The sequence below is a fragment of the Equus przewalskii genome, chromosome X (assembly GCF_037783145.1).
Source record: "Equus przewalskii isolate Varuska chromosome X, EquPr2, whole genome shotgun sequence".
Taxonomy (NCBI): Eukaryota; Metazoa; Chordata; class Mammalia; order Perissodactyla; family Equidae; genus Equus; species Equus przewalskii.
In genome coordinates, this window is record NC_091863.1 from 29,308,189 (window position 1) to 29,334,158 (window position 25,970).

The 25,970-nt window shown below is 37.1% G+C and overlaps 1 protein-coding gene across 1 annotated transcript in view; it reads left to right on the top strand.

Annotated features, from left to right (window-relative positions):
- The window catches only part of CFAP47 (cilia and flagella associated protein 47), a 422,907-nt gene that overhangs the window by 33,500 nt on the left and 363,437 nt on the right, over positions 1-25,970 (top strand). The window contains exons 9-17 of the mRNA XM_070603391.1: positions 1,002-1,188; positions 1,923-2,136; positions 5,293-5,445; positions 6,104-6,290; positions 6,391-6,487; positions 16,259-16,475; positions 16,787-17,028; positions 22,680-22,810; positions 25,797-25,919. Coding sequence (XP_070459492.1) covers positions 1,002-1,188; positions 1,923-2,136; positions 5,293-5,445; positions 6,104-6,290; positions 6,391-6,487; positions 16,259-16,475; positions 16,787-17,028; positions 22,680-22,810; positions 25,797-25,919 — 1,551 coding nt within the window. The remainder of the gene's footprint in view (positions 1-1,001; positions 1,189-1,922; positions 2,137-5,292; positions 5,446-6,103; positions 6,291-6,390; positions 6,488-16,258; positions 16,476-16,786; positions 17,029-22,679; positions 22,811-25,796; positions 25,920-25,970) is intronic.

The window sequence follows — 25,970 nt, forward strand, 5'->3', positions numbered from 1 at the left end:
TACACAGAGTGAGCTCTGAATCAGGTCAGTTAAAGACATGCCCTCATAATAGACTTTTCAGCTAGCTTCCAGACAGGGCAAATAGGGACAGTTCTCTGGGGATGGGGCTTTGGGGGAGCTTCAAACCCATTCTTCTCCCTCACTGGCTGCTGCTAGGCTAATAGTTTTCACAGCTACTATAGTTGCAATGCTGTTGTCTTTCAAGGAGGGCTCAAAGCTGGGAATAGGAGGAAGGGATTGCAGCGAGTAAAAACGCCACAAAGCCTGTTATTCACTCACAGATTCAGCCATTTTTTCTTAAATAAATACTTGGTGGATTTTTGCAAGCTTTTAGGTAATTTTCAAATATCTGAAAAGTTGATTTGGAAAATTTTCCTAGTTTTCTCTTTCTGTGTGTAGAGGAGTAAATTTTTCGAGGTCCTTAATCTGCCATTCTGAAAGCGCTTAAGTGCCATTATTCTTAATTTTTTCTTACATAAATTTCCAATAATGTATATCTTAAAATACTGTGTGTGATATTTTTAAAGACTTTCATATCACCATGATGAACTAGCTTTCCTTAAAATTTTTATACACAATATTTTTGGATTTGCTTTTTATTTTTTCCTAACAGTTCAGTATTGTTTTCTTAACCCCTTTGGGTTGCTATAACAAAATACCATAGACTGCATAATTTATAAACAACGGAAATTTATTTCCCACAGTTCTGGAGGCTGGAAGTCCCAGATTCGGATGCCAGCATGGTTGGATATGGGCCCTCTTTCTGGTTGGACATTTCTTATTGTATCTCACATGGTGGAAGGAGCTAAGGAGCTCTGTGGGGCCTCTTTTATAACAGCACTAATTCCATTCAGGAGGTCTCCATTCTCATGACCTAATCACCTCCCAAAGACCCCATCTCCTAATTCCATCACATTGGGCATTAGGTTTAAACATATGCGTTTTGACGGTTCACAAACATTTCAGCCTATAGCGATTGGTTACTTTTCTTCTTTTTTTAGAATGTGACATGTTCATTCATTCCACATCAAGTTGGAGTCTTTAAAGTGAAGCAATTGCTAGAAATTATTGGCTTAGTAGCAGATGAAAATTTGAAGTCATCGATGAAACCTTTTCATCAAATATATTTACATTTCAACAGTGTCTGCAAACCTTCCACTAAGAAAGTTGTGATGAAAATTAATCCTGGTAAGCTCTTGTGGAGGCTTACCTTTTTGTTTTTAGGTTAATATAGGATTATATTAATATACTAATTGCTTAGCTATATATATCAAATGTGGTCTAATGTAGTTGTTCTTACCTTTTGAATGGATCATAATTACCTAGAAGGCCTGTTCAAAGAGATAGCACTGGCCTGCATCCTAGCATTGGTTATTAAGTAGGTCTTTGTTGGAGCCCAAAGATTTGCATTTCTAACACGTTCCCCATAGATGCTGATGCTGCCATTTTGAGGATCACACTTTGAATAGCAATGGTTTAGTGATCTATAAAATTTATTAAAAATTTTAATGGTTTTTATGTTTTATTCTTCTACTTTTTTGTTTGAGTCTATAATATAAACTGGTTTTGACCATTTCATGGATTTTCCTGTTGCTGCTGTTTCGTCTAGTCCTGAGTTATCTTTTATACATCGAACCATGTGAAATTGCTAATATTCAACCCTCTTTAACCTATAAAAACTTGTTTCATTGGGCCAACCCACTCCTTCAAGTTACTATGTTTTATTTTTTATGCATGCATTATTTTGCTAAATTGTTTTGTGTAGATCCATTTGTTAAATGAGTTATTTGCATTTTCTGAATGTGTTTAAGGATTTCACTTTAAGTTAGAACCACTGGCCTAGTGTATTAGTTCATGGATATTATTTGGAGAGCTGAAATTCAAAAAGCCATTTTTAAACCTAATATCCAATTCTATAAAAGGTATATCCCCTTTGGTCAGTAATCCTACGGGACAGTTTGTCATCAAAGACTTGGCAAAATACAAGGACTGTTTACCTGTCGCAGTGCTTCAGTCAGCCATGACACACATTCACGATCATCGCTCAAGTAAAAAGGCAATGAAGGATGCACTGATAGCCTTTCCCAACGACCGAATTGCGAGTATCAGGTCTGGAGAGCAGGATAAACATTTCAGGTAATATGCTATATTAAAAACCTGAAATTTTTTAAATTTGTTTTTTGTTTGTTTTTTTGAGGAAGATTCACCCTAAGCTAACATCTCTGCTACTCTTGCTCTATTTTGTATGTGGGTCGCTGCCACGGCATAGCTGATGAGTGGTGTAGGTATGCACCAGGGATCTGAACCTGGGCTGCTGAAGCAGAGTCTGCTGAACTTAACCACTAGACCACAGGGCCAGCCCCTAAAAACCTGAAATTTTGAAAGATGAAATGACCAACATGATATACAGAGGTCTTACCAGACTTCACTGTAACAAACTAATGATAGTAATAATAATAATAATAATAATAATAATAATAGTAATACAATTTTATTTTCTCTCTTTTTTTTACATTGAAGGAGATGGTTGTTGAATGCTACTATATTTGCTTTATCTAACCTCTCATTACCTCTACTGTGTACTTGCCAGGAAGTGAATGGTTTACCAGATGATTTTTAAAATATGCTGTTGACAAGTGTAGAGTAATAATAGAAATAATCACTTTTTGAAATGTATCAAGTCCTCTGAGTAATCATGTTCATTAAGTATGGCTGAGAGCTTGAATTTATCTCAGACTAAAAAGAAAAATTTAAAATTGTGAAAGATCGATAGTCGTTGTTGTCATCTTTGTTCACTTCCCTCAAAGTCACATTTCCGATGACCTTTCCTAAATTAAACTGAAACCTCCCCAATTAGGACCATAAGTGATGTTAAACCTCAATTTACATTTATCCAAACCTCAAAGAAATTACTAGCTTACCAATGCTTAGTGACAAGAAACCCAGGCATCCTGACAACTTTATCTGAGCCGTTAGACCAGGGCCACTTGTTACACATTTGAGACTGAAATGAGTTTCTTTTCTGCCTGCTTGTGTGTTTCTAGTAGACTATCTCTACTTGTCTCTTTACCTTTGGTGAGTCATTAAGCTCACTTAATTTTACAGCCATTTTCTTGCAATATCTTTTGATTTTTAGGCCATAATTGTTTTATTATCCACAATTGGAAAATTCTGGGTTTTTATATAGTCTATCTTATTATTTTATTTTACAGATTTCATCCACATCAGCCTCTCTCTATCTTTTTTATTTGACAAGTACCATAAAACACAGCAGCGTAAAAATCACTGAGGCTCCATGTTCACTAATTGTATAGTATAAAAAAGGCAAGCCCATCCCTCTGTCTGGCTCATTGCACTCCACCCACCCTGCAGAGGGAGCTGCTGGAAACAATGTTTTATGTATTTTTTTCACTTCTTTCCTATGCTTGTACAAATATATATATAGAGAGAGGTATAATGTGTTAATTTAATATTAATATTTTGTTTCTTTCTAAATCAATATTAATCAGATGATCTGAAAATGCCAGAATTTTTTTGAAGAAAGCTAAGCATTTCCTATTTATCTCATGGCCATAATTATTTTTCTCAATTTACTCTTTTCCATATTAATAGAAATACAAAATTTAGTCCAAAATTTATTTTCTGGCTAGCAATTAGTAACTTTAAGTAATGAAATTTTACAGTTTATTAAATTGTTGGTAACCATAATTTCTATTTTATTTTTAATGCATTTTACCTTTCCAAGTTTTGAGAGGAAATTAAGGTAGAAAAAAATAAAAAATAAAAATAAATAAGGTAGGAATTTTTGTCTGGTTTTTGTTTACTGCAGTATGTCTTGTGCTTAGAACGGTGTCAGGCATATAGTAGGTACTCCGTAAATTTTTCTTTTTGAGGAAGATTGTCCCTGAGCTAACATCTGCCGCCAATCCTCCTCTTTATTTTCTGCTGAAGAAGACTGGCCCTGAGCTAACATCTGTGCCCATCTTCCTCTACTATATATGTGGGATGTCCACCACAGCATAGCTTGATAAGTGGTGCATAGGTCCACGCCGGGGATCCCCACACTGGGGATCCAAGCCGGCGAACCCTGGGCTGCTGAAGCGGAGTGTGTGAACTTAACCACTGCGCCACTAGGCCGGACCCAGTAAATATTTTTTTAATAAATAAATGAGGAAAAATATTTTATTTACATGGCAATTTTGCCCCCTGTATTTTGCGCATTTAAAAAAATCTGCTACTCAACACTGCAGAAGTACTTCTTGATATGTATTCTTTAAGGAGTGATAAACACTTAGATATGTTAATAGCCAGCTCTTTGTCACATCAGGAATTTATGGTGTTACTTACTCCTTTCCAAGTCTCCCTTTTCTCCTGTTACATACATAGGGACTTCAGATATAGGAATTATTTCTAGGTTTTAAAGGTGGTTAAGGTTTCCAGAGTCTGAAGGGAAGTTTAAAAATCAACAACTATGTTTGAAAAACAAAACATTTGTTTCTCTCTTGAAGACTTTAACTATGTTAAAGCTGTCTTCCCATAACCATTGAAGAATTGTTGAAAACAGGGAAATATTAGATTAAATTTCATCTGACTGTATGACTAATAGGTTCATACTTACTAGTTAATTATTGAGTGTGAGAGTCTTAATGATTAATAAAATTTACTGAGGATTGAGGTAGAGCAAGGCCAGAAGATGTGAATAATTGTACTTTTTGTTTTTTATGGAAAATATATGGTGGGTGAAAGGAAAGAGCATGAACCCAGTTGAGTCAATATAGACATAAATAGTTTGCAGTTCTTTCATGAATTGTTTTCTTGTGTAGATTTATTGTTGATAGTTATTTCATAAGCTCTGAGAGATCAAGAAAATAGAATGTTTAACAAAAGGATTCATTATTCTATATTTCTTTTTCTAATTTTGATCACAATGGTCTAAAGGCAGTTAACTTTTAGGAAACACTAATCAGATTCACATCTAGTCCCATCTCTAATCTAGAAGTGTCCAAATTGCTCACTGAACTAATTTCCCATGAGTGCGTTTAAGGTAAGTGCCATTACATCCTGATGACCTTAGGGATTGTCTCTGATTAGCTTAAGAAGAAAATTAGATATCACACTAGTTCTACATGTAATAGTATCTTGATATATAATAACATGTGAGGGAAAGGACTAGACTCTGTCTCATTCACTATTCTACGTCCAATCCTTGGCATGGGTAGCACTCAATAAATAGTGATTGAATAAATGCACATATATATATATAAATATTAATAAGACTTGTTCATCTTATAGGACGATTTTCACAAAGATTCCCAGATATAACTATGTGGATCCTGATTTTGCATACACTGAATTAGAAAATATAGAAAAGAAAGCACATGACGATTATTATACAAGATACATTAAATGTTTAAGAAATGTGCGCCTACGGAAGCAAGCAGAGAGGTAAAGTATTTCCTCAAACAATATGAAACAGATCATGATGCCTACAGAGCTGGAATTTTTTTCTTTACTCTTGAGTTTCTTTTTAGTGATTTAAGTGACTTTTTCACATATGAAAATAGCAAAATATTGAACTTTAACTGCAATTATTTCCTTTCTCGCTTTTGATTTGGGAATGTCTAGGTGGCTTTCTCCAGAAGCAGATCCTGAGACAGATTCCAGCACACGCGATATTTGGAAAGTGTTCTTTTAGGAGAAAGCTGTCCAGGATGAGGGAAGCAGGATAGGGCAGGGGAGGGAACTCAGAAAGGATGTGTTTCAAATAAAATTTACACTCAGCCTGATGCCTAGGGTCTCTTTGGTAAATCATATCACATAGTTGTTCCTGCCTTGAGCCAAGGGGGCTTGTCTTTTGTGCTCCACATCAGTCACGGACTGTGAGCTGTCCCTGGGTATGGTAGGGTGGGCGTAACTTCCTTGGGGAGGCTTTTGAGAATGGGGTCTCCTCAGCTGAGGGCAATCTTATGCAGATTAGCGCATCAGTCTCCTTAAGTGGATCTGAGTGAGGCAGCGACAGCATGCACAATGGGGAATATTTGGATTTACAGATGTATTTTCTAACAGACTTGGCCTCAGTTAGTTATTATTATGATTTCCATAGGGAGCACATGTATTCGTATAATGATAAAGACATAGGATTACAGCCAGGATCGGGTCTGAAGTCACCCTCACTCTCAGAAGGCGAAATAGAAGAGGACCTATCTTCAGTGGAGCGTCGGATCAAACCTAAGGAGTTGCTAAGTACCAGGCATATAGCATCCAAGGAGACAAAGTCTCTCAAAAGAAAGGCATGTGCAATATTTTACATTTGATTATGCCATGAGAATTCCTAAAATATCTTTTGGTGATGTTGAACAATTAATTTTGGAATAGTGTGATTTTTCACAGGTTCTCAAAGAAATTAAATCAGACCCATCCACACCCCGTGAAAAACATGATTGCAGCTTAATTTTGACGCCAAAGCAAATTCATCAAGTAATCGTTGGTAAGAGTCTATAAAAACTCTACTAAAGTCTTTTTTGAAACAGATTTATTGGAGTATAATTTATATTCCATAAAGTTCACCAAAGTATGCAAGTGAATGAATTTTAGTAAATTTACAAGATTATGCAACCATCGTCACAATTCAATTTTAGAATGCTGCTGTCACTTTCATGACCCCATGCAGCTACTCCCTATTCCCACCCGTAGCCCCAGGCAGCTGTTAGTCAACTTTCCATCTCTACAGATTTGCCTATTCTGAACATTTCATATAAAAGGAATCGTACAATATGTGGTCTCTCTTATACTGTTTCTTTTACTTAGCATAATGTTTTTGAGGTTCATCCATGGGGTGGTAGGAATAAATATTTTGTTCCTTTTTATATCTAAGTAGTGTCTCATTTTATGGGACTATCACATTTTGTTTATACTTTACCAGTTGATGGACAGTGAGCTGTTTCCAGTTTGAGGCTATTGTGAATAAACATTCACATATAATTCTTTGAGTGAACACAATGTTTCCATTTCTTTTGGTTAGAGTCCTAGGAGTGGAATTGCTGGGTTATATAGTAAATTGCTGTCTATCTTTGAAAGAAACTGCCAAAAGTTTTCCAAAGTGACTGACCAAGTTACAGTCCCACCCACAATGTATGAGGGTTATAATTTCTCCACATTCCGACTAGCAATTTTTATTTTCTCTCTTTTTGATTACAGCCATCTGATTGAGTGTGGAATGTTATCTTACTGTGGTTTTGATTTGCATTTCCCTAGTGACTAAGATGTTGAATATATTTTCATGTATTTGCTTAGAGAAATGTCTATTTAAATCGTGTATGTTCTTTGGAGAAATGTCTTTCAGATTCTTTGCCCAATTTTAATTTGAATATTTGCCTTATTATAGAGTTGTAAGAATTGTTTATATATTCTGGATAAAAGTCTTTTATTAGATTTATGTTTTCCAAATATTTTTTCTGTCTGTGGCATATTTTTTTTTCATTTTCTTAATAATGTTGTTTAAAGCACAAAAGTTTTTAATTTAAATGAAGTTGAATTTATCGCATTTTTTCTTTTATAGATCATGCTTTTGATATCATGCCCAAGAAATTTTTAGCTAACTCAAAGACTCCTGTTTTTTCCTAAAATTTTTATAATTTTAGATCTTATATTTAGGACTATAATTCCTTTTGAGTTAATGTTTGTTTATGATGTGCTTTACAAGTCTAAATTCATGTTATTGTATGTGGATATTCAATTGTCCCAGCACCATTTGTTGAAAATACTGTCATTCCTCATTGAATTGCCTTGGCATCTCGGTGGCAAATCAGTTGGCCATATATCGGGATTTATTTCTGGAGTCTCATTTCTGTTCCATTGATCTATATGTCTGTCCTTATGATAGTTCTACGCTGTCTTTGATACTGTAAGTTTTGAAATCGGTAAGTGTAAGTCCTCCAAATTTACTCTGCTTTTTCAAGATTGCTTTGGCCTTTCTAGGTATATATAGGATCTTATTAAGACCTATTTTGTCTGTCTTGTTCCTGCATCTCTGTCTTAATATTTCTGGCTCCTCTGTCTGTTGCTTGTCCTAACCTGTATTAAACCTCACGTCATGATGTTGACCTTCCCTGAATATTTGCCGTTGAGATCATTATTATTTTGATAACACCCCTAGACATGAGTTAGGAAATAAGTGAAAATTCCCCCTTAACCTTGCAGAGGTATCACATAGTTTCCCTCCCTAGGTCATATTCACCAAGCCTGTTAAAGGATGTTTACAGTTAAAGAAAGCATGGCTCTACTGGTCTGAAGAGGGAGTTTGAATTTCCTTCTAGGCAAGGTTAGGGTGGCCCCAAGGGAGACGTGGACAGAGGATGATTAATTAGTTGGTAAATGCCACCTCTGATATTATCCAGACTAAAGATGATGTCCAAAGAGGTGCAAGGTCAGAGGCAAAGCAGTGGGAAGTGATTAAATATCTGGGTGGTGGCGGTTTGTTTTGGCCGGTCAGTGGCCAAGTCTCAGATCAGTGAGGCCTACGGGAAATGCCCAGAGCAGGATCTGGCTCTGGGGAAAAGGGGTGGCAGGACTGGTAAATAGAGTTGGACTGCGATTCTGAATGAGAAGTAGGACTGAATACCCTAAGAGCACTGGAGCTAAACCTCCCTGCCACACGATGACAACGAGGCACTTGGGCATCGCAGTCTGGAAACTCATTAGTTCCTTGCCTGTCTGGGCTTGTGTATGCAGTTCAGTTCAGGTCAAACACCATTCACTGTCTCTCTGTTTTGTGCCAGGCATGTGATAGGTACTGGGCTTTGTAGCACCAGGAACTTAGCTTTCACTGTTGGGTGGTAAATGCTTTGTGTCTTCCAAATTGGTGACTGAGCAGTCAGGCAAGTAGATGTACACAAATGCAAAAGGAGCAGAGTTAGAAGACAGTGTCCAGTGCCTCTTCTACAACTCCTCCATCAACTTCTCTCCTTCCTCACCTGGCGTCCTGGCCATTTTAATAGTGGCTCTCTGGGGACAGGGCCCTGTCTGTGTTTACAGGGTCAGCAACCCTGTTGGTGGGAATTTTGGATCTGCTGGAGGAAGCGTGTATGGATGTGGCAGTTTATGAACTGGGCGGGAGGGTCACCCTCATTTTCACACTGTAAAGGTGCTTTCTGAAGCCTGTGCACAGAACAGGGACTGGAACTATCAAAGAAGATTGTAGTTTCAGAAAATTTTGCTCTATATTTATAATATATATATATATTTTTAATTAGAGTGATTGTCAAAAGACACTTAGAGGATAGGAAGATTAATGGAATCAATTAGTGAAAACTATTATAGGAGTCTGGATTACATTGGAAATTGTGCAAAGTGTTGTTTGCTTCATCAGCGTATGTCCATTTTGGTTTTAAACTGCCATTTATTGATGTATATTAAAGCCAGGCATTGTGTTGAACAATTTACAAACATGATCTCCTTTAAATTTTTAAATGACATAATTTATGAGGTAACTGCTTTCATTTCCATTTTAGAGACGAGCAAAATGAAGCCCAGAGAGGTGAAACACCTGATCAAGTTGCTCAAATATTTAGTGGGAAGGAGTGGATTTGAAATTAGGTTTCTCTAGCCATACGTTCTATCTCAATTTCTCTTCCCATATCTCTTTCACAATCTGTATTTTTCTGTACAGCATATTTCTCTCAGCTTTTCCCCCAACTTCCTTTTTATCTGCCTCACAGTATTATTAATTCATAATATGGAATTTTGCATATATTTTCATAAAATACGTTAGTTTGCAGTTTTGCTTTGTTTTATTTTGTTTGTAGTATCTTTGTTTTGGCATTAGAGGAATGTTGGCCTCCTAAACTAAGTTGGGAAAGTTAGGAAGTATTCACTCCTCTACTAGATTCTAAAAGAGATTGTGTAGAATTCTTTAAATGTTAGATAGAATTCTCCAGAGAAATCATCTGGGTAAGGAGATTTGATTTTCAGATGATGTTTAATTACAAATTCAATTTCTTTAATAGTTGGAGGACTATTCGGATAATCTACACCATTTTAGGAGAGTTCTGGTAGTTTTTTTGTGCAATCGCTCCCCTTCATCTAAGATGCCATGTTTATGTGCATAGAGTTATTTGTGGCATTCCCAGATTATCCTTCAATGCCTGTGTCAGTAGCATCACTCTCTTAATTTTGTTTTTAATCCGTTTTCTTTTTGTTCCTTAGATAGGATAAATTCTGTTGATATTTCTTCAGGTTCACTAGGTCTTTCTTTTGTCATCTCATTCTGTTATTGGGCCTACCCACTAGTTTTCTATTTCTCTTACTGTAGAATTTTCTACTTAGCTCTTCTTTGGATATTCTATTTATTTGCTGAAACCTTTTTTTTGTTTATTTCAAGAGTATTCATAATTACTTATTCTGTCATTTTTATAATAGCTTTTTTTCTTGTTGTTGTTGAGGAATATTCTCCCTAAGCTAACATCTGTTGCCAATCTTCCTCTTTTTGCTGAGGAAGATTCACCCTGAGTGGTGTAGGTCTGCCCAGGAAGCAAACCCAGGCTGCTGAAGTGGAGTGCACTGAACTTAACCACTAGGCCACCAGGGCTGGCCCTATAATACCTTTTTTTTTTTTGAGGAAGATTAGCCGAGTTAACGTCTGCTGCCAATCCTCCTCTTTTTGCTGAGGAAGATTGGTCCTGAGCTAACATCTGTGCCCATCTTCCTCTACTTTATACGTGGGACACCTGCCACAGCATGAGTCAATAAGTGGTGCATAGGTCAGTGCCTGGGATCTGAACTGGTGAACCCCGGGCTGCCAAAGCGGAACATGCAAACTCAACCACTGTTCTACCAGGCTGGCCCTATAATAGCTTTTTAAAAACTCTTGTTGAATAATTCCAATGTCTTTGTCATCTTAGTCTTGGTATTTTTTTAGATTTTTCTGTTTCTTGGTATGATGAGTAGTTTTGGTTTTTTTGTTTTGTTTGTTTTTTTTTTTTGAGGAAGATTAGCCCTGAGCTAACTACTGCCAATGCTCCTCTTTTTGCGGAGTAAGACTGGCCCTGAGCTAACATCCATGCCCATATTCCTTTACTTTATACTTGGGACGCCTGCCACAGCATGGCTTGCCAAGCGGTGCCATGTCCGCACCCGGGATCTGAACCGGCGAACCCCGGGTCGCCGAGAAGCAGAACGTGTGAACTTAACCGCTGCACCACCGGGCCAGCCCCAGTAGTTTTGGTTTTACCCTGGATGTTTTGAGTGCTATGAGACTCTGTTTACTATTTAAATCGTCTATTTTGGGATGCACTCAATCCAGTTAGCTTCAGAACACATGTTCTAGTCCACATTTGTGTGCTGTACTACAAATACCAATTTAATTTTCAAAGCTTTTGCAGTGCTATTTTGGTTTGCTCTGTTTGTGTGCTACCCAGAGGACAACATGAAACACAGGCATTATTTCACACTGTAGTTTAGTTCTTAAGGTATTTGCTGCGTTGGTTCTGGTAGGTTTCACATATGGACTACTCCGGATATGACCATAACTTCATGCCCAGATTTAAAATAGGTTCTCTCTAATTCCCACTTCTCTGTACCCTTCCTCTGCTCTCTGGGTGGGAGTGGGAGTGGTGTCAACTATTTGCTTTAGTTTAGTGAGGTGTGGAGATAGTCAACAGGGCTCCTTCCCACAATTCCTGTGGTCACTATGCTAGTAGGGAGAGAGGGCAGCATCTGTTTGCTAATGTGTGTTTAGCGCAAGGCAGCTTTGGCCAACAGGCCTTCATCTCACAGACTGTGCGGTGCCAAGTGAGGAGAGGAGAGATATTACTACTGCTTCTCTTCGTGTAGGGTGGGAGTAGGCAACAGGACTCCATCCTACACTCTCTTAAGTGCCTGGTCCAGAGGGAGAGGGACACTGCCTCCATTAGGCTTAGTGCAGGGCAGGTGTGGTTGACAGACCTCTATTCCAGGAACTCCAGAGCACTTAGTGGAGAGGGGAAGGAGTGACGTCTCTCTTTGTCTTAGTGCAGGGCAGCGATGGTTGCCAGGGCTCCACTCCACAGTCTTTCTAGCACCTAGTGTTAAGGGGCTCAACTTCTTTCATGGCATTTGCCTGGAACAGGGCAGGTATAGTCAAAAGGATTTGGCCCTGTGGGGTTACCCTCTTCCAGATTCTTTGGGTAGAGAGCATGGGTTGCAGGCTACTCTAGTACCCAGGCCAAGATCATAACCCAGGGAAATTCACCATAGGTTCATCTTTCTATTTATGAGATCCCCAGCCAGTCCATATTTGATACCTTTCAAAGGTTTCTGATAGTCACTTTATGGATTTTGTCAACATTTTTATTTTTAATTAGCAGTGGAATATAGTGGATTGTGTTTACTCAATTAATACATTCTTGAAATGTGGAATAGAAGTATTCTAAAATCTGCAATACTTATCGCATACATTGTATTTCTCTTTTGTGAAGAGCTGGAGAACAGAGCACAGAGAATGGAAGCTTCATAGCCTTATCATAATGTAAGAGAGCATAAAAATTAAAATCCAATGGCCAAGATTTTACCATGTATACTGGTGAGGGCCATTGGGACGGACAGGAAAAAAATTCCAGGAGCTCTAAGGACTGTTGTTATTCAAACCAGATTGTCCCTTCTCCAGGTCCTACCCTTCTTTTTTGAGGTTACTAATTCCTATAGGCAGCCCTTTGGCCAGGGATACAGTGTCAGGACACCTCGCTATGTTTTGTGTCTCCTCATATTTTGTTCCTATTTTCTTGTCCCATGTCTATGTCTGTCTGCATTTACTCTCTGGAGACCAGGAATGCGTGTTTGAGTCTGATTCCAGCTTTCTCCCTTCACACTGGTTTTTGAGTCCCCATGCTCTGTAACATGCTCTTCAGTCCCATCCTATCCCCATGTCCGGCCCCAGACTCTGGATCCTCAATCCAAGGTCTTTATTGTTTAGATAGGCAACAAAGACCTTTTAAGCATCTAGTAAGTGATATTCATTATAACAGACACTAACACATTCATAAAGTTTAACTTATCAACTCAGTTTAAGAAGGCAGGGAAACTTCAACTTCTGTCCAAGTTGGAGTAACGGGAACCAAATTTACGCGTCTACCTGAAACAACCAAAAACAACACACAAAAGTACATAAAACAAGAATTTTCAAGATACTGGATATCAGGAAATGAAGGTGGATGGTATCTGACAGGGAAAAATCTACATGAGCCTTACCGAAGCTTACTGCTGTGAGAGTCTGTCCAGGCCACTGCACAAGGAGAAGGAACCCGGAAGAACCTGATGGAATCCTCGAGATGAGGAGACCTTGCTGAGAGACTGGGGTCATCGAGTAAACCAGAACTCACAGGGCAGAGTATAGGATAAGAGAGAGCTGCACACAAAGAAAACCTCAGAGTTCTGCCAAGGGTTCCCTTCAGTTATTCCAAAAAATACTGGTCGGCTCATGGATGTGAAGAAACTGTGTAGAGGTACGGAAAAACCCATTAGAAAGGACTGTAGAATCATCCAGTAGTCATACAGGCCAGGAATAGTGACTGAAAGTTCCTACCTGGCAGACTGGGAAAAAACCCTCATAGTTCATGGAACACTGGGGCCGAGTGCTCAGAAGTGCCCCCCTCAGTAGTGGAGAATAGTTATTACTATTCAGAGCACTATCTGTACCCAGGTAACTTTCATCAAAGCAAGACCTGGAAGGATCAGTCTGTTTCAAAGTAACTTCCTTTCAGAACAAAGCTCGAGAATATTTATAGGAATAGGAAAAATACCCAGCACCACTGAGATAAAATTTAGCTATATCTGACAAAGATTACTAGCATAAAATGAAGCAGGAAAACGCAACATATAATGAGAAGAATAATTAATCAATTAAACCTACCTAATACTGATATATATATGTTAGAATTATCAGACAAGGACATTAAAACAGTTTTTATAACTGTATTTCATATATTCAAAAATTATGCAGACACATAAAAGATACTAAAAAGCTATCCATATGATCTACAGATTCAACACAATTCCCATCAAAATCCCAATGAGATCTTTTTTAGAAATGGACAGGCTCATTGTAAAATTCACATGGAAATGCAAAATAGTTAGAATAGTCAATTTGAAAAAGGAAAACAAATTAGAGATAAAACACTACCTGATTTCGGGGCTGGCCCCGTGGCCGAGTGGTTAAGTTCGCGCGCTCCGCTGCAGGCGGCCCAGTGTTTTGTTGGTTCGAATCCTGGGCGTGGACATGGCACTGCTCGTCAGACCACGCTGAGGCAGCATCCCACATGCCACAACTGGAAGGACCCACAACGAAGAATATACAACTATGTACCGGGGGGCTTTGGGGAGAAAAAGGAAAAAAATAAAATCTTTAAAAAAAAAATACTACCTGATTTCAAGATTTATTGTAAAGCTATAGTAGGCAAAACAATGTGGTATTGACATGAATATGGACACATAGACCAATGACTCGTAAGTGAAAGTTCAGAAATAGACCTACACATATGGGACAACTGAATTTGGACAAAAGTCTACAAAAGCAATACAGTGCAGAAAGTATATTCTTTTCAATAAATAGTGCTGGAACACATGAGCCACACTCAAAAAAAAAGAGTTTGTATCCATATCTTATATTATATACCAAAACTAAATCAAAACAGATCATAAGTCTTGTAGAAGGAAGGATAAGAAAAAATATCCGTGACCATGGGGAAAGCAAAAGCATCTTAGATATGACACAAAAAACATCCATAAAAGAAGAAATGGATAAATTTGAATTGACCAAATTTAAATACTTCTGCTATTCAAAAGATACTTATAAAAGGATAAAAATGAGCCATAGACTGAGAGAAAATATTTGCAAATTATATATCTGATGGAGGAATTGCGACTAGAATGTATATGACGTTTGAGACTCAGTTTTAAGAAAATAAACAAGCCCATTAAAAAGTGGGCAAAGGATTTGAACAGAAACTTCATCAATGAAGATATATAAATGACAGATAAACACATGGAAAGATGCACAACATTGTTACTTGTAAGGGAAACAAAATAAAAGTACCATGAGATAGTACTATAAATATATTAGAATGGCTAAAGTTAGAAAACAAAAAACTCGCCATTTCAGTTGGTGCCGAAGATGCGAGGGAACTGGGACTTCTATACACTCCTAGTGGGAATGTAAAATTATACAACCACTTTAAAACAGTTTGGCAGTTTCTTATACGTTTAAACAGATATCTGCCATATTATCCATCCATTCCACTCCTAGATGTTTATCCAAAAGAAATGAAAGCATATGTTCAAACAAATACTTATGCACAAATGTTTTAGCAGCTTTAATTGTAATAGACCATACCTGGAAACAATCCAAGTGTCAATCAACAGGTGAATAGACAAACATTCACCTATCATGGACTAATACTTAACTACTTAGTAATATAAAGGAGTGGGCTATTGGTACATGAAACATCTTGAATGAATCTTCAGAGAACTTGCTGAGTGAAAGAAAGAGAAAAACCATACATACTGTAGTCCACTTAAACTCTAGAAAATGAAAAATGAGCTACAGTGACATAAAGCAGATGAGTGGTTGTCTGGGAAGGGGGAGCATGGAGGATGGTGGGAGGGAGAGAATATAAAGGGACACGAGCGCTTTTTGGAGTGATGGATGTTCACTATCTTGCTTGTGATGGTGGTTTCACAGGTGTATACATATGTCAACACTCAGGAAATTCTACCCTTTAAACATGTACAGTTTACTATATATCAGTTATAATTAAACCAAGCTGTTATAAAAACAGGATAAGACTTATAATTAATAAAATTGTTACGATATAAAAACTTTTGGCATTTAAAGAGGAAAACTTAAACAATGAGTCGTGGGAAAATTGCCAATTTCTGTAAATTCTGGATAAGTGAACATAAATGTATCGATGGGAGTGGAGAGGGTGTTGGAGTATCCAGTCAGTGTACTAGTTGAGTTATAATGAGTGCTACTAATTTTCGTATATAATTTTCCATATAATCAGAATATATTTTATATTGAATTTTAGCCAATAATCTCCAAACATCAAATTATGGACATTTAGATTAAAAGCTTGGTTAATAATTTCTGGTATTATAATAAATGTTTTTCTAAGTACCATTTTTTTTACAAATTAATTGATCAAACTATAGCATGAAAACAGAAAAAATAAATAAATGAACACATTTGCCAACATGAAACTTACTAACTTATTTTTCCTTTTTTCAGGGCCCTCTGTCCTTAACTTTGGCGATGTTTGTGTGAATTCCACAAATACTCATCTACTGCATGTTGTTAACATGCTATCTATTCATGTTCTGATCCAGTTAGATGTTAATTTGGAAGAACTTCGGAAAACCAACCAATTTTCATATGTGATTCCACCTACAGCCAGTACTTACATTTCAGTGAAATTTGAATCTGCCACCATGGGAAAATTTTGGAAGTAGGACTTATTTTCGAATTTCTGCATGCTAGAATCAAAAAGTCCTTTTGTAGAATATGTATTTTTTTGCCCAAATAATTGTAGTATATGTTATATTTGGTCTCAAAACATAGAAACTGTGTGTAAATCAACTTGTAGATTTGTAGATTCATATTTCAATGGTAGTCTAATTATCACTCATAATTATTTTGATGTATTACTTGCTAAGAATTAATTGTGGATGTTAACAGTATATGCATTTTTACATGTAACTGAATTCTGTAATTGCAAATAACTATTTGTTAAGTTTGGAGGCTTTTGCTGTGTTCCAGGTCTTTCACCTTTACTGTGAACAATATACCCAGTGGGCACATCCTAGTGATGGCAGTTGTCCTGCCAGTAAGACTTGAGCTATCTTCTAATGAGCTAGTGTTGAGAGCACAAGGCTTCTTGGTGAAAACATGTTTTCGGGGGACAGTCAGGTTGTATAATCGTCAGAATTATTTTGCACAATTTGAATGGCAACCGGTAAACAAAGGAAGAGGGATGGCATTTTCCATTCGTCCAGCTAAAGGTAATAGTTTATTCTATTTGTTTGATTTAGACATCCATTTATTCATATATTCAGGCATTAATCATTTATTGAGTGTGTACTGTACAGTGGTGTTAAGAACATAGAAGTAAATCACATTTGGTCATTGGGGCATTTATTTTTACATACTTAAATATATAAATTTGATTTTAAAATATGGATCCCGTATTAGTCAGGGTTCTCTAGAGAAATAGAACCAATAGGAGATATATATATATATATATGTATGTATGTATGTATGTACAGAGAGAGAGAGATGAAGAGATAGAGAGATTTTAAGGAACCAGCTCATACGATTATGTGGGCTGGCAAGCTTGAAATTGGAATATGCAGGGCAGGTTGGCAGACTGGCTGGCTAGAGACCCAGGGAAGAATTGACGTTGCAGTCTTGAATCCAGAGCAACCTCAGTTTTTCTCTTAAGGCTTTCAACTGATTGGACAAGGCCCTCCCACATTGCGGAAGGTAATCTACTTTACTCAAAGTCTACTGATTTAAATGTTAATCACATCTAAAAAATACCTTCACAGCAGCATCTAGACTAATGTTTGACCAACCAACTGGGTCATAGCCTAGCCAAGTTGACAAATAAAATTAACTATCATAGAGACTGATAAAAACTACTTTTTGTTTAGTTTTAGTTTGATAATGATAATAAGATATGATTCAGAATGACTTATATTTTGTTAGATTGTGAATTCTTTTAGAAGGATCTAAGAATTCTTTATAATCAATATTTAACACAGGTAATAAAATCCAATTAATAGCACTAAGAAATTAAAACTGTCCTTTATTATTCCACATAATGTACCTGTTACAAAACTGAGCCCTGGTAACTACTAAACTGTCACTTACCTAGTAGCCTGTCACATTCAGCAAACATCTTTGTGATGTGCTATGAGGACCTCATGAGGACACAACCTATCATTTAAAGAAATAAAATGGCAACTTAGAAGTTGAATGATTAATACAGTATCTTTGTTTTCTGGACATGTCATGCCTTTCCAGCTAGATGGAAAGATCTGCATCTTTTTTTTTTTTTTTTAAGATTGGCACCTGAGCTAACAACTGTTGCCAATCTTCTTTTTTTTTCCTGCTTTTTCTCCCCAAATCCGCCCAGTACATAGTTGTACATTCCTAGTTGTGGGTCCTTCCAGTTGTGGCATGTGGGATGCTGCCTCAACATGGCCTGATGAGGGGTGCCATGTCTGCGCCCAGGATCTGAACCAGCAAAACCCTGGGCCACTGAAGCAGAGCACATGAACTTAACCACTTGGCCACGGGGCTGACCCCAGATCTGGATGTTTGTATCTGCAGTGACTCGTATAGTGCTTGATAACCAGCTAAAGTGCAATTCTGCATGAATGGAAAATAAAACACACTTTGGAGTCAGACCTGATTTCAAAACTTGTCTTACCTTCTCACTAGCTTCGTGATATTAAGAAAAGTACTATATAAGCACTAGTTTCCTTATCTGTAAAATGGAGAGTCTAATATCTCTCATAAAGATTAAATGTATGGGAAACTCCTATAATGACTGGGCGAAGGGTAGGCAGCTGTTTGATTATGAAAATTTACTAGAATTGTTTGGACTCTTTTTTGTCCTGAAAGTGTCCTCAGAGTAGTAACAGCCTGTCCTGCTTCTTGCCATCCATGTCTATTATTAATTCCTTGCTCCCTGCTGCCTTCCCTCTCTCTTTCCTTCCCTACTTTCTTCTTTCCTTCCCATCCCTCCCTCTTCATCTCTGATTTAGGAATAGTCTTCATTTGGGATCTAAATAGATGATCCTTCTAATCGTAGAAGAGTCCTGGTTTGTAAAAATCTTGCCGTAGTTATATTTTCTTATATCAGTCATTTCCAAATCATGATTTTTATATAACTCTACCAGTTTCTCTAACAGGGAGTGTTATAAACGAACTTAACTATTAATTTAAATTCACTTAATTTTAGTGTGGATCTATAGGTGGAGATGTTGACAAATTTCACAAGTGGAAGAGTAGGACCGTCCCATCATAAGCATTGGAGATCATTGATATAGGCATATTTCATCTTTTTATTAACCTGGATTGATTTAGCACAATCCCAGATTATAATTTATTAAAGTATTCAAGGTATACTTCCATCAATATTTAGCAGATTCATGTGACCAAGCTCTTCTTTTTTGTTGTTAATACTGGTAATACTGGGTCCCATCCCAATCTAGAGAAAAGCTGAGTGAATAATCAGAAAAGAAAGAGAAAATGTTTCTGCAGATTTCCGAGATTCTAGATAAACCACCTCGAGTTGTTTTGAACAGGTATCCAACAGCCATAGTTATATTATCTGCATTCCAGCTATAACTTCTGATCAAGCACGTGACACGGCATTAAAAGCCTCTGAAAGGCACAGAGCGCTGCGCGGGCGCTTTTCCTTGTGGTTCTCCATCCTAACCAGGGCTGAGTGGGCTGGGCTTCCCCCTTGTGGCTGCTATGGAAATGCCATGACGATGCTTACTTGGTCAAAAGAGAAGTGGAATTACAACTGTCTTATAATTGGAGCACCAGTTATGCTTCTCATGGTCTTTAGAACTTTATTTTTACAGGAGAGATTTTACTATCTGCTTTTATTTTCTTTGGGTTTCTCATAACACCTCTTCCATTTTTTTAATCAAAGCACAAAAACATAAAGACATTTAGTTCAAAATAGGGTGTTTATATGAGTAATACCATTAGCTTTTAAGTACTTTCAGTTTTTTTAGAACACAAATGATACAGTACTGAAATCTATTTAATATAGCATTGAGGAAAGTATGCATAATTTATATGTGTAGATTTCTCTAATACCATTTTCCTTTCGGTGTTCAGAATATTCATATAATAATTACTCAGTTTTGTTTTTGCCTCTTGGTATAAATCTCTTTATCAAGTCATTTTTCTTATATCCCTTTTGTTATATTAGTTTTACATCCTGAATAATACATTTAATTGTATCCCTCTGTATATTTTTGTAAACTAAAATGAATAGTTCTAAATTAAATTTTATGTTGTGATTATCCTTTCTCCCTGAGGCCTGATATATTTTGGATTTGTGTTTGAATGTAAGAGTGGATTGTTTTCTAAGATAGAATTGACTTCTAATTTGACTTATTCATTAGGTATTGTTCATGTTTCTGCTCGTTTTTTTTTGTTGTTTTCATTCTTGTTGTCTTTAACCTTACTGAACCCTTGAGTCCGCTCAATCCTCAAACTTGTCTTCATTCAGTTCACTCTCACTATCTTTCTCATTTCTCTCACTCCTTGGCCATTTGTGGTACCTGCCCTGCCAATCCGAGCCTTGCTCAATCCATCCATCTAGCTGATTTCTCCTGTCCTCTGATATGCATAATATTCTTGGAGAAAAATATATAGCCATTCTGATTGAAGGGAAAATATTCGCCTCAAGCTGCTGACCCCTCAACATGGGTCTGTGATCCTTGTGCTACTCTCAACTCTTCTCAGCATGCTTCGGTGTCTTTATATATATAGCGTGGAATCTTTGCCAAAGTTACTTTCCATCACAGTCTTTACCACACACCACCCTCTTCCAGCACTGTCGCTTGACTTTTACACTTCCCCCAGACTTTGTCTTCCTGCAGAGTTCCTGCTCATCCTTCAGTCACAAGTCAAATGCCATCTCCTTATAATGAAGTTTCATCTACTTTCTTGGGCCGATTTAGACTCCCTCCCCACCTTCTTTTCTGCTCCCATTGTGTACTTGTTATGTCATCTACAATTATTTGTTTATATCCATCTCCTTTTGTAATAGATGTTGCCCATATCTGATATATCTGATATTCATTTCCCTTCCTTTCAGGACCCTCACTTTGTTTGGGGAAACAATGTTTTTATGTAGAAATCTCTTTTCGCCAGCCTTTCTTGCCAATGAGATGTGGACAGAAATTTCTTTTAGCTCCATCTTCCTTCTAGATGCTAGGCATTGTTTGAAGTACTTCTACATATATTAGCTTATTTAATCCCTACAATGATTCTCTGGCTGTTATCCCCATTTTATGTATGAGGAAACTGTGTTAAACATAGGTTAACTTGGGGCTGGCCCAGTGGCATAATGGTTAAGTTTGTGTACTCTGCTTCAGTGGCCCTGGGTTCGCAGGTTCGGATCCTGGGCACGGACCTAGCACTGCTTATCATGCCACACCATGATGGCATCCCACATAAAATAGAGGAAGATTGGCACAGATGTTAGCTCAGCAACTATCTTCCTCGAGCAAAAACAGAGGAAGATTGGCGACAGATCTTAGCTCAGGCCCGATCTCGCTCACAAAACAAACAAACAAAAAACATAGGTTAACTAAATTGTCCAAGGTCTCAGCTAGTAAGGGGCAGTGCTGAAATTTGAACCAGGGAATCTGACGCTAGAATTTGTGCTCTTTTTACCACTATGCCGTGATACCTTTCCACACTGAGGAAGGCCACATGGTAAGGAGTGATAGTGTAGGAAGCTAGAAGAAGCATTGCTCCTTGAAGGCATTGTCAGCCTGTTAAGACAACCCTGGAATAACCTATCTGTGGACTTCTGATTGCATAAGATAAATAAACCCCTATCTACCTAACCCACTGTAACAGGACTTTTTGTTACTTAGAGACAAATATAATCCTGCTGCACCCCGCCACTAGACTGTTAGCTCTTCTGTGTCCAGTTTTCTTCTTTTTATAAATTACTGTGCCTACCATAGTATTGACATTCCAGAATGTTAATAATATGTGACACTGGGTGCTTTCTAGGCGTCACATGCTTTGTTAATTCCTTTACATGTGCTGTTATCTCCCTACATAGTCACTGCAAAAGTGGGAGGTGGACACTATCGTTTTTAAGATTGAGGAAACTACCGTCACGTGAGAGTCAACCTGACCCAAAGCAAAGTTTGTTTGTGATGATCACTCATTCTCCATTCAGTGTCCTGTGTTTTTGAATCTCAGGCGATCCTCTCTTCCTAAAGCAAGAACTTCCAAGTCATTCTTTCTACTGAGTATTATTTTCTTGCTCCAAAGGAGATGATGAATTTAAACAGATAAAGCAGCTCATACCAATGTGCCTGATACCTCCTGGGTTCTCAATACATTTGAATTACAGAAATGTGTTAATAACTAAGAGCTACATCAGAAGTTACGTCTCTAGGGATGTGAACATTTAAAAAGAAAGCCTCTGGTAATGTTAATTCCTCCCTCTGAAACTGAATGAGTATCTGATGTTAGTAAGTATTTTAGAGTGTTAGGAAACATATGGAGGGGACATTTAATCAGGGATCACAAATGATTTTCTACTGTCTATGTGTAAAGCCATCTCTAATCCTAGAGTGTTTTGCTTCATTGATAAATTTCTGTTTTTTGCTAAAATATTGTCATACTTTTTGTCAAATATTTTGATCTGCCTATTAAAACTGGGAAATAAGGTATGTATTTTAGATTTTAATCAGAGTCTATAGGTCTATACTCATTTGATAATCTGTCATGGAGCATTTCCCTGTATTTTGAGTTTAATTTAAATAATTTGTTATATAATGTCATTACATTTTTATGCCAGCTCTTGTTTTGCATATTAAAAAAATAACTATAATTAAAATGTGGTAAATGTCGTATTCTCTCTAAATCCTCTTAGGCACTGTTGAACCATTCTCCTCATTGGAATGTGAAGTAACATGGCAGCCGGGTTTCAATGCTCCAGAAAAGGGGGAATTTACTCTTCACGTCAATGAAGGAAACACGCAGACACTAAAATGTGTTGCACATGTAATGATTTCTCTTGAATATGATTTTTATTTTGAGGGCTCTGAATTGTTTGGAAATACATAAGTGTATATAGTTGAGTATACATACTATGTTAGTAAAGACTGATTCTGCATGCAATACGTAGTTAACTAAATTATCTTAGCATCTTCTTGGAGCCACTTCTTTGCCATAAATGAAGACTTTGCTAAAAAAGGGGTTGTGTTATTTAGAATTAACTCAGAAGTCTAAGACTTTTGTGCCAAGAATGCTAGATTGTTATTAGAGCCTCTATAAATATGTAATACCATGGGAGCCACTTGAAATTAAATTATTTCATTAATAGACATTGAAGAAAAATAGAGAAAATTATATTTTTGCTTTACTGTATTGCATTTTTAGTGTTCTAGTTGTAATTAATAATTCAATATGAAATGGATCATGTAATTTACATAAGCAAGGAAATATGGAAAATTCTTCTTTTTTAGAATATACTTCTTGTAATGAATATGTGAGTAAAGTGAAAGCTGCAATATGTAATTTTGACTTCCCTTCTGTGGTGGATCCCAGAAAGCTTTAGCTTTAACTTTATACCTCTTAATCACCAAGAATCAACTTTACTTGTGTACCAAATTTCTCTCCCAGTGTTCTTAGTAATTTACCACAAGCCAAATGCTGTCTTACTAAGTCCCATCACTATCTCTAGGCCGTAATCATGCTCTTAGATATTTAAGCTACGAAGGAGCTTATGGCCTTAAGAGATGACAGATTCATCCACTTTAATGATGGCAAGTGGCAGTCAGAAATCAGTAGGCTCTTTCCTCTGTTCCAAGCTTGAAATAAGCTGGGTCCTAGTGCTTTCACTGTTTAAATCTCTTATTATTCTTTTTAAAACTTTCTGTTGAAGTGCAGTATAGTACACCTACAGAGAGGTGCACGTGTTATAAATTATGTATCCCTCAATCTTTACAGACTGATAGCACCTTTGTAACTCATACCCAGATCAACCAGATCAAGAAACAGAACATGGCTAGCATCACAAAAGAACCGCCCCCCACCCAGGCCACATTTCCGGTCACTACATGTCCCTCCCAGGGCCATTGCTATCCTTACTTCTAAGAGCATAGGTTAATTTTGGTTTTGAACTTTATATAAATGTAATCAAACCATATGTTCTCTTTTGTGTCTGGCTTCTTTTGTTCATCATTATTTGTGGGGTTCATCTATGCTGATGTACGTAGTACTAGATTATTCTCATTCCTGAATAGTATCGCATTGTGTGACTATACCATCATTTCTCCATTACACAGCTGGTAGGGGTTTGGATTCTTTCATATTTTTAGCTAATATAATAGTGCTTCTGTTATATAATATATATATATATAATTCTGTTATAATAGTGCTTGTAACTTTCTTTTGGCGAACATATGAGCACGGTTCTTTAACTGTTATTTACATAACTGTGTTTGGCAAGTTTGCCAATATAAATTTGCCCACATACACACCCCATGTGTATTTTTTTAAACAGATAAAAGATTAGCAATTTAGTAATGTAGACTTAGCATTAATAACAGGTACCATTTATTAATTACTGTGTGTCAGCACGATGCTAAATGCTGGTGATGTATTATCTAATTTAATCCTTACAAAAACTCTATAAGGCGTGTTCTAATAACTCAATTGATGGGTGAGGAAATGGAAGATTAAACTGGTTAATTAACTAATACAAGTTCACACATGTAGAAAATGCCCTAGTTGGAATTTATATCCAGGTCGATCTGCCTCCACAGCCTTTGCTGTTACCCTTTGATAAAATTTGCTTCCTGCTTTCCCTACACTAGGACTGTTAAGAATTAAACTCTGAGGGTCCGGCCTGGTGGCGCAGCAGTTAAGTGGGCACATTCCACTTTGGTGGCCGTAGTTCTCCGGTTCGGATCCCGGGTGTGGACATGGCACTGGTGGCAAGCCATGCTGTGGCAGGCATCCCACATATAAAGTAGAGGAAGATGGGCATGGATGTTAGCTCAGGGCCAGTCTTCCTGAGCACAAAGGGGAAGATTGGCAGATGTTAGCTCAGGGCTAATCTTCCTCAAAAAAAAAAAAAAACAACCCTGAGATATCAGAATAATGAATTAGATTATTTTTTAATAAATTTTTGAAGCTCTTAAAGTTAAATAAACTGTGGAGTGTTAAGAAAGTAAAGATGAAGGAACATGAAGTGATTAACTAAAATGTTCATTTACAGTTTATCATTAATTTATGAAGGACTTACTTTACCATTTTCTCTTCTGTTAGCTTTGTTTGAAAATTTATTGTTCCAATTACCCAAATCACGTTCTTCAAATAATTATAAGAATGTGTTAAAAGCCTCCTAAGACAATACGAAATAATATATCATAGATGAAGACAATAGGGTCTGGTATAAAGAGCATTGAATGAGGAATTAGAAAACTTGGGTTCTAGTTCCCCTTGGCTGTTGTTGGCTTTCCTGTAAAATGGGAGTGGTGGATAATATCAACATTTCCAAAAAGTGTTCTATGATGCGCTAGTTCTGTGAAGTGATTTGTGTGGGATGAGGGTACTCCTATGCCTAAGTAATTCTGTGGATCTCAGTGAACCACCTCCCTGTTCTCAGATAAGCAAAGTGTACATTATCAGCATATTAAGCACTATGAGAAGACTTCTAGTGGAAACATCCCTGTCTCATTTGGCACATTTTTTTCCCATACTTACGTGACCCTTGAACTCTTTCCTTTTGCATAGCACATGGTAACACATGATTCTCAGTCGTGGATTTACTTCCTCTATAGAGTATCTTACTCCCCCTGCCTTCTTCAGTTTAGGAGTACATTTTAAATATTCCATTCTATTTTCCTTCCTCTTAAGCACATCATAAAATCTAACACTTCATATTAGAAATTTCCATGAACTGAAAAATTTTGAGTTATCTGGTAGGTGATAATAAACATTTACTATTCTTTTAATTGCATTTTCCCTTTCCTCCTCTTAGTTTGCTCACACCAAGGTCGTATTTTTCGAGCCAAGAATACTCTTTAATAATAGCCCTCAAGGTTTAACAACTTGGAGGAAAGCCATTCTCCACAATGTAGGACAAAACCATGCTTATTTCAAGGTAATGTACTCTTGGAATCTTATCTGAATCAAATCATATTATCATTTGAAT